The 17,951-nt window shown below is 46.0% G+C and overlaps 6 protein-coding genes across 8 annotated transcripts; 2 read left to right on the forward strand and 4 right to left on the reverse strand.

The window, feature by feature from the left end:
- Positions 1-47: 47 nt before the first annotated feature.
- On the reverse strand, positions 48-985 carry LOC134550000 (histone H3). The gene has a single exon (XM_063396190.1). The coding sequence runs from the start codon at positions 920-922 to the stop codon at positions 512-514; it is 411 nt and encodes a 136-aa protein (XP_063252260.1). The 5' UTR covers positions 923-985; the 3' UTR covers positions 48-511.
- Positions 986-2,268: 1,283 nt separating this feature from the next.
- LOC134549990 (histone H2B 1/2/3/4/6) lies at positions 2,269-2,749 on the reverse strand. Its single transcript, XM_063396179.1, has one exon. The coding sequence runs from the start codon at positions 2,738-2,740 to the stop codon at positions 2,360-2,362; it is 381 nt and encodes a 126-aa protein (XP_063252249.1). The 5' UTR covers positions 2,741-2,749; the 3' UTR covers positions 2,269-2,359.
- Positions 2,750-3,091: 342 nt separating this feature from the next.
- LOC134549982 (histone H2A-IV) lies at positions 3,092-10,900 on the forward strand. Of its 3 annotated transcripts, none has more exons than XM_063396169.1 (2): positions 3,092-3,490; positions 5,396-10,900. In XM_063396169.1, exon 1 carries the CDS (start codon positions 3,092-3,094, stop codon positions 3,479-3,481), a length of 390 nt encoding a protein of 129 aa, XP_063252239.1. In that variant the 3' UTR covers positions 3,482-3,490; positions 5,396-10,900. The 3 variants fall into 3 exon arrangements, with proteins under 3 accessions (XP_063252239.1, XP_063252238.1, XP_063252237.1); XM_063396168.1 differs by having other exon boundaries at positions 5,399-10,900; XM_063396167.1 differs by lacking the exon at positions 5,396-10,900 and adding an exon at positions 4,095-4,966.
- LOC134549991 (histone H2B 1/2/3/4/6) lies at positions 10,357-11,589 on the reverse strand. Its single transcript, XM_063396180.1, has one exon. The coding sequence runs from the start codon at positions 11,587-11,589 to the stop codon at positions 11,209-11,211; it is 381 nt and encodes a 126-aa protein (XP_063252250.1). The 3' UTR covers positions 10,357-11,208.
- A 349-nt stretch (positions 11,590-11,938) lies between these two features.
- LOC134549984 (histone H2A-IV) lies at positions 11,939-13,029 on the forward strand. The gene has a single exon (XM_063396172.1). It carries the CDS (start codon positions 11,946-11,948, stop codon positions 12,333-12,335), a length of 390 nt encoding a protein of 129 aa, XP_063252242.1. The 5' UTR covers positions 11,939-11,945; the 3' UTR covers positions 12,336-13,029.
- Positions 12,957-14,033, reverse strand: LOC134549974 (histone H1.01). The gene has a single exon (XM_063396158.1). The coding sequence runs from the start codon at positions 13,980-13,982 to the stop codon at positions 13,323-13,325; it is 660 nt and encodes a 219-aa protein (XP_063252228.1). The 5' UTR covers positions 13,983-14,033; the 3' UTR covers positions 12,957-13,322.
- Positions 14,034-17,951: the final 3,918 nt, after the last annotated feature.

Genomic DNA, 17,951 nt, shown 5'->3' on the forward strand with positions numbered 1-17,951 from the left:
TACTGATATGTGATAGAAGTTACCCTTATTGTTCTACCGATCTTTGAAACAGCTGGTGTTTAATGAGCAATCCTGGAGAAAGGATGAAAAAACAAGAGAAAAAATGTTTGGTTTATACAGTTATGGCAGAACAGTTTATATCCCTGTGACTGCCTGGCCACATCTTTAAATGAGAATAGAGATGGAATGTAATACATGCTCAGTGGTTTTTCTATAGCTAAGATCTAGGAAGTAATTTACAAAGGCCCTCTGCAGTTTGGTCATATGTAGAGCATATTTACAGAATGTTTCAACAACGTTTACTGACAATGCAGCTTGTATTACAGAAACCCTTGGCTTTTAACAAGTCACCTCTGTTTTAACCCATTGGACTCAAAGCTTCTCCGTGATTTCCCACACCCTGCATAGCGGTATTCGTTAGCAGCACAGCAGCTCTTTAAGGTGTGCACGTAGTGGCTCTGAAAAGAGCCTTTGGGTCCACGTGACTTGCCGCAATCGCCTGCGACTAGACTCAGGCACGCTCGCCGCGGATGCGGCGGGCCAGCTGGATGTCCTTGGGCATGATGGTGACGCGCTTGGCGTGGATGGCACACAGGTTGGTGTCCTCGAAGAGCCCCACCAGGTAGGCCTCGCTGGCCTCCTGCAGCGCCATGACGGCCGAGCTCTGGAAGCGCAGGTCGGTCTTGAAGTCCTGCGCGATCTCGCGCACCAGGCGCTGGAAGGGCAGCTTGCGGATCAGCAGCTCCGTGGACTTCTGGTAGCGCCGGATCTCGCGCAGCGCCACCGTGCCGGGCCGGTAGCGGTGCGGCTTCTTGACGCCGCCCGTGGCCGGCGCGCTCTTGCGGGCAGCCTTGGTGGCCAGCTGCTTGCGGGGCGCCTTCCCGCCCGTCGACTTCCGCGCCGTCTGCTTCGTACGCGCCATCGCCCAGCAGCAGGACACAACGCTCACCCCAAACTCGGCGCAGCCCGCACTACAACCGCAGCGCCGCCGCGCCGCTATTTATAGCACCCGCGCCCGCTCCCATTGGCCGCCCGCGCGACACCGGCCGGCTGCCATTGGACGCTTCGCGCCAGCCTCGGAAAAGCCCCGCCTCCGGGGCGGGAAACGCGCCCCGTCCTCGCCCCGCCCCTGCCGCCTTCCAACAGCGCCTTGCAAGCCAGAAGGGCGGCAGCGCCGCGGGCGAGCACTACAACACAATCTCACTGCCCGAGCCTCGGGCCCCCCCTCTTTTTTCAAAGCCCTCCGCTCGCGTTCATCCCCGACCTCGGGACCGCTGGCTAAAGCTGCCGCCGGCAGCCGCCTCCTTCCGCGAGGGCTCGCGGTTTCTTCCCGCTCAGTAGCCGCGTTCGGGTCAGGGCCGCGGCAGAAAGGCTGAAGGCGCAGACGGCAGCCGACTTCCCTGGCCAAGCCGAGCTTTCCCGGCTGCTGCCTCGGCCCGGTGGAAGCGCCGCGCCCCGGTGACGCGCGGGCTGCGAGCCGCGAGCGGCACAAATCAGCGCCGTGTGGGGCGGTGCGTGAGGCGGCCGGGCCCGCCCCACACGCGGGGAGGGAGGGGGTGGGGTGGTGGCTGGGCGCAGTCCTCACTCAGGTCGGACCGAGCGCGGCGGCGGTGGCGCGGCCCCGGTTCTGCCCGCCCGCCCCCAGCCCCGTCCGCTGCTGGGCGGCGGCGTTTACGGGGCGCGGGGTATCGGCGGTGGACAGAGAGGCGAACGAAAGGCGGGCAAGAGGCACACTGGGGAGTCTGTGCTAGGTGCTACCCCTGTGCGGGACTGTGCACTTCGGGACCGAAAAGGCAGAGCAGCCTCCTGCTTCCCCTCCCCGTTTGCCTGCGAAAATATATTCTGGGGGTAGTGAAGGAGAGCGGGCATGCATCTCAGAGCCTTTTGCTCATAAACAGAGAACTGAAATACAGGGTCGTCTACAATCGCCTGTGCCCTGCGTGCCTCCGATTCAGTCTTTTGTAAGCGTAGCTTAAGCGGAAAACAGCACGTACCAGCGGTAAGAACATCTGTCTTGACCGCTGAGAGTACCGACAGTATTTATTTTTAACCCGCCGCTCCTACACTACATACACGAAAAGCGGGCTCCTAGGGTTTTAAGCGACGACTTATGAAGATCCTCGGGGTCGTTGTGGCAGATGCAGGACATAGCTGCTTACCACTGACGCTGCAAATCCTGTTATCCTTGAAATTTTCACTACCTTTCCACCGTAACTGGACATTTCCCAACTCCCTCCCCTAACCCCTCCCGTAAATAAAAATGAACCAGACAGCTAAAACTCGCCACAGCATCAACTCTTTTGCTGAAAAGGTGGGTGGCTCTTAAAAGAGCCGTTTGGGTTCTAACTTAAAATCCTTTTTACTTGGAGCTGGTGTACTTGGTGACCGCCTTGGTGCCCTCGGACACGGCGTGCTTGGCCAGCTCGCCGGGCAGCAGCAGGCGCACGGCCGTCTGGATCTCCCGCGACGTGATGGTGGAGCGCTTGTTGTAGTGCGCCAGGCGCGACGCCTCGCCGGCGATGCGCTCGAAGATGTCGTTGACGAAGGAGTTCATGATGCCCATGGCCTTGGACGAGATGCCCGTGTCGGGGTGCACCTGCTTCAGCACCTTGTACACGTAGATGGAGTAGCTCTCCTTGCGGCTCTTCTTGCGCTTCTTGTCGCCCTTCTTCTGCGTCTTGGTGACCGCCTTCTTGGAGCCCTTCTTGGGCGCGGGGGCGGACTTGGCCGGCTCGGGCATCGCAGCAAACGCACCTCAGTCCCTCACTAAGCACAGCGACTAACAGCTCGCCACAGCGCACCGCCTCGAGTGCCGCCTTTATAGCAGCGCCACCGACATCGCCGCATCGCTATTGGCCCGCCTCAAGCTCCGCGCACAGCGCCGGGATTCGCTATTGGACACGTCTGGATTCGCTTTTCCATTGGCTGTCGAACGCTTGCTCTCTCGCAGCCAATCACAAGAGGCGCTGCCGCTCCGCCCGAGTTGTATATAAAGCAGGCGGCGAGCCCAGCTCAAGCGCTTGTTTTGTTTGCCCGGGCCGCGTTTGGGTGCTGTTGCCGCTGTTGCTGCTGCTGTTGCTGAATCGCTGCGATGTCCGGGCGCGGGAAGCAGGGCGGGAAGGCGCGCGCCAAGGCCAAGTCGCGCTCGTCGCGGGCCGGGCTGCAGTTCCCCGTGGGCCGCGTGCACCGCCTGCTGCGCAAGGGCAACTACGCGGAGCGCGTGGGCGCCGGCGCGCCCGTGTACCTGGCGGCCGTGCTGGAGTACCTGACGGCCGAGATCCTGGAGCTGGCGGGCAACGCCGCCCGCGACAACAAGAAGACGCGCATCATCCCCCGCCACCTGCAGCTCGCCATCCGCAACGACGAGGAGCTCAACAAGCTGCTGGGCAAGGTGACGATCGCGCAGGGCGGCGTGCTGCCCAACATCCAGGCCGTGCTGCTGCCCAAGAAGACCGACAGCCACAAGGCTAAAGCCAAGTAAACCTCAAAGGTAGCATATTTGCTTTTCTGGGAAAACTCAAAGGCTCTTTTCAGAGCCACCCACATTTATCGTAAAGAGTTTGAATCACTACTGTTATTTGAGTAAAGACAGACACGTTTGTATGAGCCTTTAATTATGCAACTTGATTCTGTCTCCTTTTTCTTGTCTGGAAATTGTGTTATTGCAAGTCTCGTTTTTCCTAAAGAACCTATATTTTTTATCAATGAGGTTTTTTTAGTCATAATAGACTTTATAGGGTTTCTAAAAATTTTGTAGTTGCTTATATGTTTACGTTACAATGGGTGGAAACAGGAGGAAGTAGGGATTATATCGTGCTGTAAATATCACGTGTCCTGGCCAGCCAAGTCGGACCTTGCTCTCAGTGCTCATTTCAGTATGACTTGAAGAACAACATTATAAGTAAAGACTTACTAGCAACATGGGTTTTTTCTGTTTCCTTTAAGAGTAGTAAATAGGAGCTAGTCACTGTTTCACTTTCACGTTTCAGAGAGAGGGGAATTGGAAGGGAAGCAAAACTTGCAGACTAAAATTAAAGCCCTGAATAGTATTCCACGGTCCTGGCGGTGACCTTGAACTAATTGTTTTTCAACAGGAGTTATGTTCGTCGCCTCGGGCCCCTGACTGATCCACTTTTGCTGCCTTTTAACGCTCATGTATGAAAGAGTCCCACCGGCTTTCCTTGGCAGAATGGTAGAACACTAGGGAAAGATGTCAGGCAGGGAGGAGTTGCCTGTGTTCTCAAGGAACAGTCTGAAGCGATGTGCCACTACACTGGTGATCACTGCATTGCGCTGAAAGAACAGAATCACTTTAAATTTAATTTTTGTGGCACTGATCACAGGATCCTTGTCCTCTTCTCCCTGTGATATGGGGTGTTTTCAGCTGGCACTTGTTTTGGGGAGAAAGCGAATAATCCTTATAAAAGCTGCTGCTCTGAAAACAGGTCAGTGTTGCTTTAAAGTTTAATTCTCTAGTGGTGCCCTGCTGGCTTCTAATTTCCTTCTGGCATTAGTGGGAGTCCTCCTGGCTTGTTTTTTCCCTAAGCATCTCTTGCAGGTTCTTGGCTGCAGAAGCCAGCAGCTTCTTGGTTTTGTGAGACTCTGTCTTGCAGCTCATGGCACCACATCAACGGCAGAAGTTTTCAACATGACCATGTCCTTCCCCATCTCTATCCTCCCTCCAGTACAAGGAAAAAGAGATGTGACTTAACATCTGTGACCTGGTGTTCACTGAGTTTAATTTTCCTTAAACTGAGTCAGTGATCAATTCATCCTTTCACAGGGTAAGGAAGTCTGCACTCCGCTCTGTGTCACCCTGTTCCACATAACAAAACTGTCCTCTGCACATTGGATTGTAGTGAATAAGGGAAAGACTTCTGAGAAAAAACATTTATGTATCATTGCAATTTTGTGTGACTAAAATAAAATTCTAGTTTGTAGACTATAGAAACTTCCAATAGAACAATTTTATGGGTTTTTTTTTTCCTTATAAAAGAATGTTCTAGTATTAAGGGTACAGTGGTAATAGTCAAAAAGATCTATAATAATTATTATTGTAGTCATTCCTCTCATTTTTTTTTCTGCTACAGAATGTTTAGTCATTATGTAGTTGTAGTTTTGGGTTACATCCATAGGAAATAAAGTCATAAAATAAAAATAGGACTAAATGAGGTCTAAATCATGAAGGGCCGCAGGACCTTGAATGTGTATTGTACAGCCAGACTCTTGTGAAAATGCTTTATAGATGTGGTTTACCAAAATTGGGCTAAGTGGGCAGAACAGTTTTGAAAATATATGTACTTCCTAACAATGCTGGTGTGAACATCGGCAGCTTCCTTTGATCGGCACAGATGGACTTCTGGATATTTCTTTGACAATAACTTGTTTTTGCTAGCAGAATGGGAGAAGAAGGTGAAAATGGAGCACTTAGCAACACTGGCAAGACAGACCTTCGGGCAGGGCATCACGAGCCCACCACACCACCCACTGATGCCGCATCCCCCCCGACCTCCTTTTTCATCACCCACCCTCCCCCTCCGCTCCTAGTGCTTGAGGAAAGGAGTCTGTGCGCAGTTTGGAACGGCGGGATGCACTGTGGTTCCTAGACTGACAAGTTGGCTTTAAAACGAAGGAATTACATATGAATTTGTGGTTGGTTTTGTTGCTGTGGTTGCTGTTGTTGTGCGTTTTGTGATTTAATCGCAGAAGGTTCATTTGGGCACGTTAAGGAGGAGAGAGAGCTCGGCTGAAGTTGAGTTATCCTGTTGCTGCATAAATATAGCGGGGGGGAGTGTGAGGGGTAGGTAACAGTGCACGGTTCCCACTGGGAACCACCATTTCTCCAGCAACAACGAAATCCTTTGGGTTCGTCGGTCAGGCCGTGACAAGCACATACTTTCCTGCTCCCTGCGCTGGTACCAGGGACGGTGATTTAAGGACTAAACCCCCTCTGGGAGGAGGGAAAGGGGCGGGATGGAGCAGAATTTCACACTAGGAATAGGAGTGTTCTGGGATTAGGAGCTCATCAGTGGCTTCTACACACACCCTGCGTGCTGCAAGAGCCCCTAGGAACAGTGGGGAGAAGGCATATCTCCCGGAAGGGCAGAGCAGGGCCCTGGATTCTAAAATCCAGGAACAAGATATTTCCTTTTCAGTTTTGTCCCAGCTCGCAGTTAAAGAATTTTTTACTTTACCATTGTCAAGAAACAAACATCTGGGTGAAGCAGAAAAGTAGACATTTTTCAGTTCAGATAAATGCTGTAAATTAATCCCAGCTCTTTTGCAATTTCCTGGTGTTTCCCCCTGTTCTTTATACCCTGTCATTTCCTGCTGAGAAAGGTGAGCTGCTATGATAAGTCTGAGGTACAGCACATACTCACCCTATGAGGTTTTTTGCATCACATGTAAGTATCAGGTAAGGCTAAAATTTCAGCAGCTACATATGCCAATGAAATGTGACCATTTCGCTTCTTCCATGGGGTTTTTGCCAGCGATTTAAAAACCCCTGCATGCAGAGACTAGAACCGGCTCAGATAAATTTGGCTTCCTGAGCCAGCTCAGCTGAGTCCAGGCACACAGTCTGCCTGTGATGCCATCAGTCCAGTCTGCTGACACTTGGGGCATAGGTAGAGGCAGCTCTGTTTAAAGATGTATTTGGATGTATTGAAAGATTGGGCTTATGCCATTCCTATGGTAATTTTTGTTCTCTTTTCTAAGTGGAATGAGTGAAAGCACTAACTTTGCTGTGTCCCAAGAGCATAAGGGAAAAAAAACCCCTACACTTGATCATGTGGAGTGTTCAGATTTTTTTATTGTTGCAGTGGCTGCTATTTGCTCCAGAAGGGAGTATGCATACCAGAGATGTGTGCATTTCTTCACAGCTCTAATACTGCACAAAAGGAGGTCAATATCCTTTCATCTGTTTGAATTTCAGATTTCAAATGTAACACTACGTGTTCTTTCTTCTTATTTCAGGAATTATTTCTTTCATTTTCTTATGACATTTGCAAATAAAAAAATCTACATACAATGTAAGTAGGAGAACAAGTACAAAAAGGTTGTGGATTTTATGTGAGATTAAAATTCCAATCTGTTCCGGAACTCTTTTCAATCTACTTTTTTCCTAGTTGTTAAATTAATTGTGTTCAGAATTTCTTCCGGAGATTTTCAGTGTTAAAAATGAAAGGTTAAACTTTTTTTTTAATAATACCTTCTATAATTTTTGACAAGGAATGCTTTTGGAACAACCCCTTTTATAGGACTGAAGTCAAATAATTTAGTTTTTTGTAGTCATGAAAGAAACCAAAACCACCCTTTCCACCTACACAGGCCTCTGGTTCTGTGACCCCAGTCCTTGAGGAAAGAGCTGCCTCTGCTCATTGTGAGGCTTCTTCCTTCCTCGTACGTGTGTGAGCTGGGAAGGGAGAAGTTCCCAGCTGCATTCCCATCTACTTTCAGCCCTGTCCTCCAGTGAGATTTATGTCATGTCTTGAGCTGTGCTGTTCCTTGAATGGCAAAACCCTTAGACCAGTTTTTTGGAACCTGAAGACTCAATATTTTTCATTTACCATCTAAACTGGACAAATTTTCATTGCTGGCTGAAAACATTACATCAAGGTGTGTATAAGACCCAATATTTTTCCCTAGCTACAGCAAATATTTTCTCCTGCAACTGTAATTATTTTAAAACATAATATTTTCTATTTAAAATCAGAAAGAAAGTTTCTGGGAAACTAACATTGCAATAATTTGTCTTGGGTGTCAGATAATTATATTCTGTGGCTATAAAAATTATTTCAGGTTTGAGAGCAGATATTGCTTTACTGCATTAATAAAAACAAAATAAGCATTTAAAAAAAACCCCAACTAAACAAAAAAAAATCCCCACCAAAGCAAAAAACACTCAAAAAGCCCACATAACCCCAGAAAGCAGCAAAAAATTGCTAAAGACTGCCTGTAATTTGGTCAGGTTTTGGTCTAGGTGTGTGGCATCCATTTCTCATTTTTGATTCACTATTCAGTCAAATAACTAGAGAATACAGATATTTGTTTGCCCAGCTAGTGTATTTCACTTTCGCAGAAATAAAAAGAGAGGATGTTTTCTTTTTTAAACATGATGATGAATAAACAAATTTTACTGCAGGGATGGTCATCTAGAGAAGATATACATTCTTCCAGGAGTGATATTAACTTTATTATTCTAGTCAGAATAAAATAGGGGAATTTTTTGAAACTGGTTGTGTTGTTCTTCAGTATTTCTTTTTTACTGATCATTTACTACAGGACTAAACTGTAATGTCACTCTGATAATTTGAGATAGAAAAAGTTGCTGATATTAAAAAAATCGACAAAATGTTTGTATTACCAAGTGTAAATCTTCCAAATATTATAGATGCCATTAGTCAGGAGGTATTTTGAAGGTAAACATGGAGGGTAGATTAAAAGACAACATGAAGGGCCTGTTTATAGATGATGCATTCAAACACTTCTCAGTTTTGAGAATTGTTTGTATTAATAACTTTGCTTTGCACTGGAAGATCAACACGTTGGGCCCTAGGGCACATAAGCTGATGAGAATGTAAACTTTTGGCTAAAAATAATGTCACAAACACAGAACAAGCTGAAACTGGCAAGACAGAAGCAGAATGAGGATGGACCAAGGAACCAATTGCAAGAATGAGATAACTTTAGAAAGCAGCCAGCCCAATGACCAAAAAAACCCACTATGGGTGGTCAAGGGACCACCACCAAGAATTGAATTATTGGATTTGGGGATTGGATGATGGGTGCCACATATATAATCTGGGTTGCAATCTGGTGAAGGGAGTTGCTGTTTGGAGGCACCACGCTCTATCTGTTCAGCACACTGGATAAAGAAACTGTTTACTCAGTGAGTTGGAAACTCTTCTTCAAAGAGAAACCTAGGGCAGGAAAACTGTTTGAGGGGGCATCTGCTTAGTTCCTTCATAGTTTGGTAGCAGCAACAATAATACCTGCTCTACCAGGATGATGTATTTGAACACCCTGCCCTCTTACTGGTGCTGGGTGATGTCACCTGGGGAGGGTGTCTTTAAGAATACAAAGAAGACTGCTCTGAAACAAATAGGAAAGTACAGGTAAGAACCTGAATTATGGAAGAAGAAACTGTTATATGATTTATACTCACACTATTTGCATTAGTGGTTTGAATTCTCATCCTCTTGTGGCATGAAATTTTTAAGATGTATTATTTTTGCTGAGCTTAAATCCTACTACTTTTACTTCTGGTGAAAAGAACAAGTTCAAAAATATTCCATCATAGTAGCTCTTTGTCAGTTCAGAGACTTTGCTCTCAGCACTGTTAGAAAAATGAGTTATGTCACAATCAGACGTGATGTCAAATGTACGTTCACATTGTAGCCCGCTAATACTGCCTTATCATTCATACTGAAATTGAAAGAAGCAATCAGCAACATTTTGCTTTCTGTTTAGTGCTGAGTTTCATAGGCCTAGAAACAATTTCATACACTTAATCAATCTGTTTAAAAAATCCTCTGAATTTCTGTGATGGCTCCTAATGAAGTGTGCAACATGGAGCACACAAACACAGGAAAGGTAAAACGAACACTTATGAGCTGGGAGACCACTCCTATTTTAAATCAGGCAGCAGGGCTTTCCCATGACAGCTGTAATTTGAACTGGGATATTTTTACATGACTGATTATATAGAATAGCCACGGACAAATTCTTCTGGTGACCATCTTCAACTGTCAAACTATAAGCACTTCTTTGTGCTTTTGTAGTGACACAGGGAAACCTGAAAAAACCTAGAGACTGCAATATACAATGGTTCATTCATTTTTAAGGTATTAGACATATGCAGGCACTCAGAATAAGGAATCTGTGTTTCAGTTTGCACTGAAGTACTCAGAGATAGCAAAACCCCATTTCAAGCTGATAAAAAAGAGTTTGGAGAATGCTTCTTCCCACTGGATATCTGAAATCCAATCTGAAAAGTCCCCATAATCCTTCAAACTGAAATTACCATTTATTAGATAATAGGCAACAGATTTATGAGAGACCTGATGCCTGCCTTGTTACCTGTACTACCTAAGAATATGCAAGACAGTAGTAGAAAGGTCACTTTTGTTATTCTGTGGTTCCTGTATGAAATAAGTACGTTCATAAGTTCATAATATATACTTGAAATTTAGGATTATTAAGATCCAGTTTGAAAGTGATAATGGCTTTGATCTGTGTCTATGGTGGCATGTAATTATCCAAGAATGGGAGAGAATGACTCAGAAAGCCTGCAGATTGAGCCTAATTAGTAGCTATGTGATAAAGTCTGGTAGCTTATAAAGTCAGCCCAGGGTGTCTAGTTTGTTAGTATTTCATAGTTTTATTACAATTTGTGACAGATAAATGCAGAAAAGGTCAGATATGTAAAAAAAATATTACTCTTCACATGTTTTCTGACTTGCAAGGAGAACCTAATAGTCACAGGGGGAAGCTAGGCAAGTTACTGCAAAAACAAAACCAAAAAAACGCCCCACATGAACAGTAGAATTAAAAAGAAAAACAGTGAAGATAAAGGTTTTAGAAAGTACTTTTGAGCTATATTGATCACTGGGTTATTTGCAAGAGTTTAAGGTAAATGTCACTTGTCGTTACATAAATTCTTCTATAGTTTAGTGAGCTGTACTTATCTCAACTGTTACAACAAAAATGACCCAAATCCCCCAAAACCCGAAAGACTGAGCACCACGAAGTGGTAGACCTTGTTACTGCAGTGCTGTACATGGATGAGTATCTATTAATAACAATTCTGATTCCCACCCAAATAGAAAAATCCAGGCTAAAACTGAAAATTATGCAAAGCATAAAAATAAGGTAAGAACCACCTAAGAAAACCCCAACACTCCCAGGCATTTAAAACCTACTTTACAGCTACATTTCAGTAAAGGAATGTTTATTGAATCAGTAAACTCGAGAACGCTATTTTATCAAAAAAACCCTTTAAGAGTGTTCTCAAAATCCTAAAACCCGAAGAAAAAAAAAGGAAAAAAATAAAACAAAACAACCTAAAAAACCACAAAATAAACAAAAAAACCCCAAACCCGAATATTCTACAGTAAGAAGTTACATGGTGTTTTTTCAGCCCTTTTATTTAAAAAGTAGCTGGCTCTTAAAAGAGCCTTTGGGTTAAGCGATATTTTTAGCTACTATTTACTTGGAGCTGGTGTACTTGGTGACCGCCTTGGTGCCCTCGGACACGGCGTGCTTGGCCAGCTCGCCGGGCAGCAGCAGGCGCACGGCCGTCTGGATCTCCCGCGACGTGATGGTGGAGCGCTTGTTGTAGTGCGCCAGGCGCGACGCCTCGCCGGCGATGCGCTCGAAGATGTCGTTGACGAAGGAGTTCATGATGCCCATGGCCTTGGACGAGATGCCCGTGTCGGGGTGCACCTGCTTCAGCACCTTGTACACGTAGATGGAGTAGCTCTCCTTGCGGCTCTTCTTGCGCTTCTTGTCGCCCTTCTTCTGCGTCTTGGTGACCGCCTTCTTGGAGCCCTTCTTAGGCGCGGGGGCGGACTTGGCCGGCTCGGGCATCGCGGCAGTCACTACTGTCCACCAGTGACCGCTATGATCTGGAGGCAACTGAAGAGTTGAATAAGACGACCAGTGCCGTCCCACCTATTTATAGCAGCCCTATGCAAATGAGCTGCATTGACTCTGCGCGCTCTCATTGATCACACCACGATATTACGTCATCACTCCAATTATTCGTTTCTGATTGGTCAGAATTGGATTCGCTTTCTCATTGGCTGCCAACCACAAGACCTACTTCTCAGCCTATCAGCGAAGGGACGAGACACTAAAACGAGAGCGGAGCCGGGGAGCGCTGTGTGCCTGCTCTGCTGCGCTGGGAGTTTCTCTCTGTGTCTGCGGGGAGCGCGCAAGGGAAGATGTCCGGGCGCGGGAAGCAGGGCGGGAAGGCGCGCGCCAAGGCCAAGTCGCGCTCGTCGCGGGCCGGGCTGCAGTTCCCCGTGGGCCGCGTGCACCGCCTGCTGCGCAAGGGCAACTACGCGGAGCGCGTGGGCGCCGGCGCGCCCGTGTACCTGGCGGCCGTGCTGGAGTACCTGACGGCCGAGATCCTGGAGCTGGCGGGCAACGCCGCCCGCGACAACAAGAAGACGCGCATCATCCCCCGCCACCTGCAGCTCGCCATCCGCAACGACGAGGAGCTCAACAAGCTGCTGGGCAAGGTGACGATCGCGCAGGGCGGCGTGCTGCCCAACATCCAGGCCGTGCTGCTGCCCAAGAAGACTGACAGCCACAAGGCTAAAGCCAAGTAAACCTCAAAGGTAGCACATTTGCTTTTCTGGAAAAACTCAAAGGCTCTTTTCAGAGCCACCCACACGGTCCTAAGAGAGCTGGGCTATCCAAAAGAGAGTGAAGAGCATTTTGTAGTAACGAGTCAACCCATGTTCAAACTTTTTTTATTTTTGGTTGGATATAGTTGCAGTGTTTTCCCTATTTCCATTATCAAAGTCGTGCCATAACGTACTCCTAGTTAGGCAAGTCCTTTCATGGTATGGGATAGTATGCATTTAGTTCTTATGTCGGAGAACATACGGACACCATCTGTTGAGAGGTCCTGTCCCTCCCCCCTTCTTCGCCTCTTTCTTCTCCGAGTGGCTGATACAGTTGCAGAGATAGGAGGAGTAATTGTTTCCGGGAAAGGGAGGGGGAAGGGCAGCGGGCAGGGATTTCCGCTGGCCAATCCTTGGGCAGGGCGGGCTTTTTCAATACTCAAAGCTCCTTCTTTCTCATCGGGAACAAAAGGATTGTGAGAGATCAGCGCTATTTTTTGTGTCAGTAAAGAAACACTCGACCCTCCTCCTCCCAAGCAGACAAAGGCATTTATGGAGCTATTTTAAGAGCAATAATTCAATAGATTAGACATGGCTCAGTAGTAGCGTTCCTGACAATTGCATTATTTTGTTACAAAATATAACTTTAAAAACACATACATCCGATTTTTTTTTTATCAAATCATTACAAAACATTGTTTCTCGTAGTCAAAAGTAATCACTCGGAGGAAAAACAAGTCTACACTTCCCTAAAGCCGCTGCGCACTACCGCGTTCTTTAGTATTTCTTTAGGCAATCCTAGGGAACAAAAAACACAAGACACAATTGACCTCTTGACGACTTACGAATTGCTGGACCCTTGGCTGAAGGACGACCCCGGTGCATCAGCTCCTTTAGGGAAAGTGTGGGTGGCTCTTAAAAGAGCCGTTGGATAACAAAATATGTAGAACAAAACTCTTCTGGTGAAATCTACTTCTTTTTTGGCGCCGCCTTCTTTGCCTTGGCCGCTTTGGGTTTGGCCGCTTTGGGTTTGGCCGCTTTGGGCTTCACCGCTTTCGCTTTAGCCGGGCTCTTCGCTGCCTTCTTGGGGCGGCCTGCCTTTGCAGCTTTCTTTGGGCTCTTGGCCGCTTTCTTGGCCGCTGCGGCTGCCGGCTTCTTCGCCTTCTTGGGGCTCTTCTTCACTGCTGCCGCTTTCTTGGGCTTCTTGGCGGCGCTGGCGGGCTTCTTAGCCGCCGGCTTCTTGGGCTTAGCTGCAGGCACCCTTTTCTTGGGCGCTTTTTCCTTCACCTCTCCGGGCTTCTTACTGAGGCGGAAAGAGCCGGAGGCGCCGGTGCCCTTGGTCTGCACCAGGGTGCCCTTGCTGACGAGGCTCTTGAGCCCCAGCTTGATGCGGCTGTTGTTCTTCTCCACATCGTAGCCGCCGGCGGCCAGCGCCTTCTTGAGCGCGGCCAGGGAGAGCCCCTTGCGCTCCTTGGAGGCGGACACGGCCTTGGTGATCAGCTCGGTGACGCTGGGCCCCGCGGGCTTGCGGGCTTTGGAGCCGCTCGCCGCCTTCTTCGGCTTCTTGGCGGCGGCCTTGGCGCCGGGCGCGGGCGCATCAGGAGCGGCGGTGGGAGCGGTCTCGGACATCGCGGCGACTTCCTCTGCGGAGCGGGCGAACACAATTGGGCTGGCCCGGGTCAGATGCTCGTATTTTTAGAGCGGAGCCGCGCGGTGATTGGTGCGTTGCAAAGCCCGCCCCGCTGCACGGCCGGGGAGCCTTTCGGTGTGCTCGATTTGTGTTTCTTTGGACTAACAAAAGTGTATTTTCCTCGGAATTTCTGCCACGAAATCGCCCAATTTCTCCAGTGAGGGGGGAGAAGAGCAGGTACTTGCGTTCGGGAGAGTTTCCTGCAGCAAACATGCGATTTCAGTTAAAGGAGAGGCGATAAATCCCGTGTGCTGCTGCTGTAGAGACCTCTGAAGGGAGAAACTTTTGTTTTTCCTTGCAAATTAAAAATTTTCTTTTGACATATATGTTATAGCAACTCCTCAGTCTTACTCTTTAGAGGGTTTTCTTGTGATCAAAGTTGAAATCGGACGATTTGAAGCTGTTTTGACAGTTTAAATTGATTTTGAAGAGGAGGAAGTAACACAAACTCCTTTTTCAGCTCTGAATATGGATTAAGAACCGGTTCCTTTGACCATGTGTTTTACCTACTAAAACGCTAAAGTCTGGTGAAATAGTGTCTCGTACAATCTCCTCTTCCACTTTTTATAGAAACATAGGCAATTTTTCGTTATCTGGAGATTTATGAACATACAGTTGCTTTATTTTGTCTTCCTGGAATTTCACTTACAAGGGAGGCAAAGTTACCCTGCTGCTCTATGTGGGCTGTTTTCTTCTTGTTTGTCTTCCATACATTTTTTTTCCTACCAATTATTAAGTAAATCAAGCTATTTGCTTATCATGTTACATTTTATTTTGAAGTATATAGTAATTTAAAACCTTACGTTACAAACTGCAGCTTTGTAAAAGAAAGCAATCTGCTAAACTTCTGTTGTTTATGGAAATGATCTTTGTCTCTGGTAATTTAAGATTTGCAAGGACTTGCATTGCAGTTTAGTAATCATGTTCTCCATTCACAAAGAATATTATCTTGTTTTACATTTTCTTTAAAGTAGTAGAATTTTAAACCATATTACTGTTTGGATTTTTTATGTGTCTCACAGAATATGGGTACTCAAAGGTTTAGCTAAAGGGTCTGAATTCTGAATCCTCTTCTCACTCTAAATAAAACCCACCTAATTATTACTTGTGCATTTTACAACAGTCATTGAACTAAGGAAATACTTTTATGACAGAAAGTAGACCACTTTGTGATAACTTGAGTTTTAACAAGAGGAGAGGTAGGCCATAGGTCATTCCTAAAGAACCAGGAAGGAGTCAATCAATACTGATATCTGGTGGAAGTTGGTGTAATATGCTGAACAGAACAGAGCTCTGGATTAATATTTCATTAATCTGTAACTGATTATGAAAAAAAGTGTATTATCCAATGCATTTTGTAGTTTTTTAAGAACCACAAAGACTACACTACAGCCAGCCTATTGGTATTACCTGATGTAACATATAATGTGAATGCAGTATTTAAGTACATATTAGGAACCAGAAAATCAGAGTGTATGAGTAGACAGTTATAGGGAAATGTAATTCTATTTCTGTGTCATGGTTTCATTTACAATGCCTATTTCATAAATGCTAACATATATATAAGATGAGAGGTTTAGCTGGCTGTAAAATTGTGTTTCAGGGAATATGAAATTATGAATAAATGCAATGAAGAGAAAAATTATGACCTCCACCCCATAATGATAAAACACCATAAAAAAGGTTGCAGTGAAACCGCACCTGAGCTCTGTAGTGCTTTAAGGGGAAAATAATTGAGAGACGAGCTAATAAATTGTGACTTTCAAGGTCCTATTAGGCAATACCACGTAACACAAAGTGAGGGTACAGGGATTAAATGGAGTGGATGTGGGTCTTGTAGATATACCTTCAGAAAATGCCAAATGAAAATAAAATGTTTTGAAGCCTTTATCCTGTACGTAAAACTATGAATGAACCTTTCCATTGATTTGACTGCATAGTGTAATAAGGTAGCAATTGCTGGGATGATATGAAATATAGCAGTTGCCTAGAAGCTTCATTGCATATAGACAGAGGAAAAGCATAGACCATGAATGACATGTCAGCAAAATGAAAAATTCTTTTTGCTTATTCTTGTTATTTTGAACACATTCACTTCAGTAATCTTCACTGAAGGAAATGTAAATATTCCAGCTCTCATTCGTGGCTTCACAGAGTCTTCGTTCACATTTGTTGGTGGCAAAATAGAGGTGGCTAAAACGATCACTATCCCAGTTTTCTTCCTGGCTTTTCTCCCAGCAGTTGCCACCCTTTCCCCATTTCCAAAAAGGACTGCTAAGTATATATGTGTCAGCTTCTGGTCTCCAGTTACAATCCAGTACCTTAAACTGAAGTAACTTCAGAAATTTCATGAGAGAGAAGCTATGATTTTTTTTTTGGCGGTTTTTTTAGTGGTTTTGCAGCAGAGAGATAAATCAGCTTTACTGATGTAGAATTGCTGCTTGGGACATATAATCTTTATGTGAAAGAAATACATGCAGGAATAATATTTTGAAAAGTTAAGGTGTATTTGGCAATTTTAAAAAGAGCTGCTCTGCAGTCAGAACAGATGTACTCAGGCAGAGAAAAAATGTGGTGAAAGATTACCTAAAAGGCAGAAGTGGGAGTGTTACCTCCATCTGAGCAAATGAAGAAGGGCTGTAATTCTGTTTTAGATATAGGATATTGTGGAAAAATATCATTAAGAAGACACTACACAGACTGTTACATGCAGTTTGGTTTTCCCAATGAGGGAGGTAAAATTCATTATTCAATAAGAAAAGGAATGTAATATCAGGATCTCCAGAGAGACTTTCGGAAAAGGCACTACTGTAAGGTCTATTTTATAGGAATTACTTCAATCCTTCAATCTGTATGGGCACCCCAGCAGGCCACACTACATCACAAACCTGCAATCTGAGCCCTCCCTGCGAGCTGCTTCCCTTCAGATACCCAAATTTGTCCAATTTTTGCAGTTATCATTAAGACCTCTTGGCATAAGCAAGGAGACGCAGGAGCCACAGCCACCTGAGAGCTATCAAACATTCCCATCTGCAGTTTAGGACCTGCTAATACCTGTTCCTATGAAAATAAGCTGTGGGTTATATTTTGGTATGTCTGCATTAAGGAGATGTAGCACAGTAGTTGTTCCCAAGCAATTTTGTTGGAAGCATTAGCATGAGAGCCAGCCACACAAATGCAGCTGCTGGGCTGCTCTGCCTGCTGTAGCTGAGTGCTGTCATTCTTAGTCAGCTGAAGCAAGCACAGGTCTTACACTGGGGCACCAGGGCCCCTCTCCTTGCTTCAGATGGCAATTTCCAGAGAGCTGTAGGTGAGGGCCTTTACATTATATTCTGCATTCGCACATATATGTTCCACAGGAAAGAGGTATAAGTGCTCCCTGCAACTGTGATTATACTCCTATTACAGCGTTACACCCATGCCTTAGTTGCCCTCAGTGACGTCATCTTTCATATGAGTTTCAAATGTAATAGCACTTGTGTGATCCAACCAGCCAGCACAGTTTAGCAACTTTTAACACTTAGCTAAGGAGTTTTAAAGTGAGATCTACCAAACTACAAACTTGTTGCAGCTCAGCAGAACAAGCCTCTGCCTACATTATACTGATGTGTCTGCTGCTACTGCGGTTGAGGTTCTGAAGTATCCTGAGGTCACATAAGGCCTTTAAATTCAGGGTATGAGTGAACATCTATAGGGAGCAGAACAAATAGGGTAGGGCAACGGATGACTGTCCCCATAGACTCAGCTTCCTGGAATGTTGTATACTCCTCCCCATACCCTTGGTTAAGGGTTGGGACACCTGATGTGTCCTCTCTTCTTAATTGCCATGTGATTTGACAAATGAAAATCTATACTCTGAAACCTGGATATGTCCATAGTTAGGAGGCACTGGGGAAGGCAATCCTTCC

The sequence above is a fragment of the Prinia subflava genome, chromosome 4 (assembly GCF_021018805.1).
Source record: "Prinia subflava isolate CZ2003 ecotype Zambia chromosome 4, Cam_Psub_1.2, whole genome shotgun sequence".
Lineage (NCBI taxonomy): Eukaryota > Metazoa > Chordata > Aves > Passeriformes > Cisticolidae > Prinia > Prinia subflava.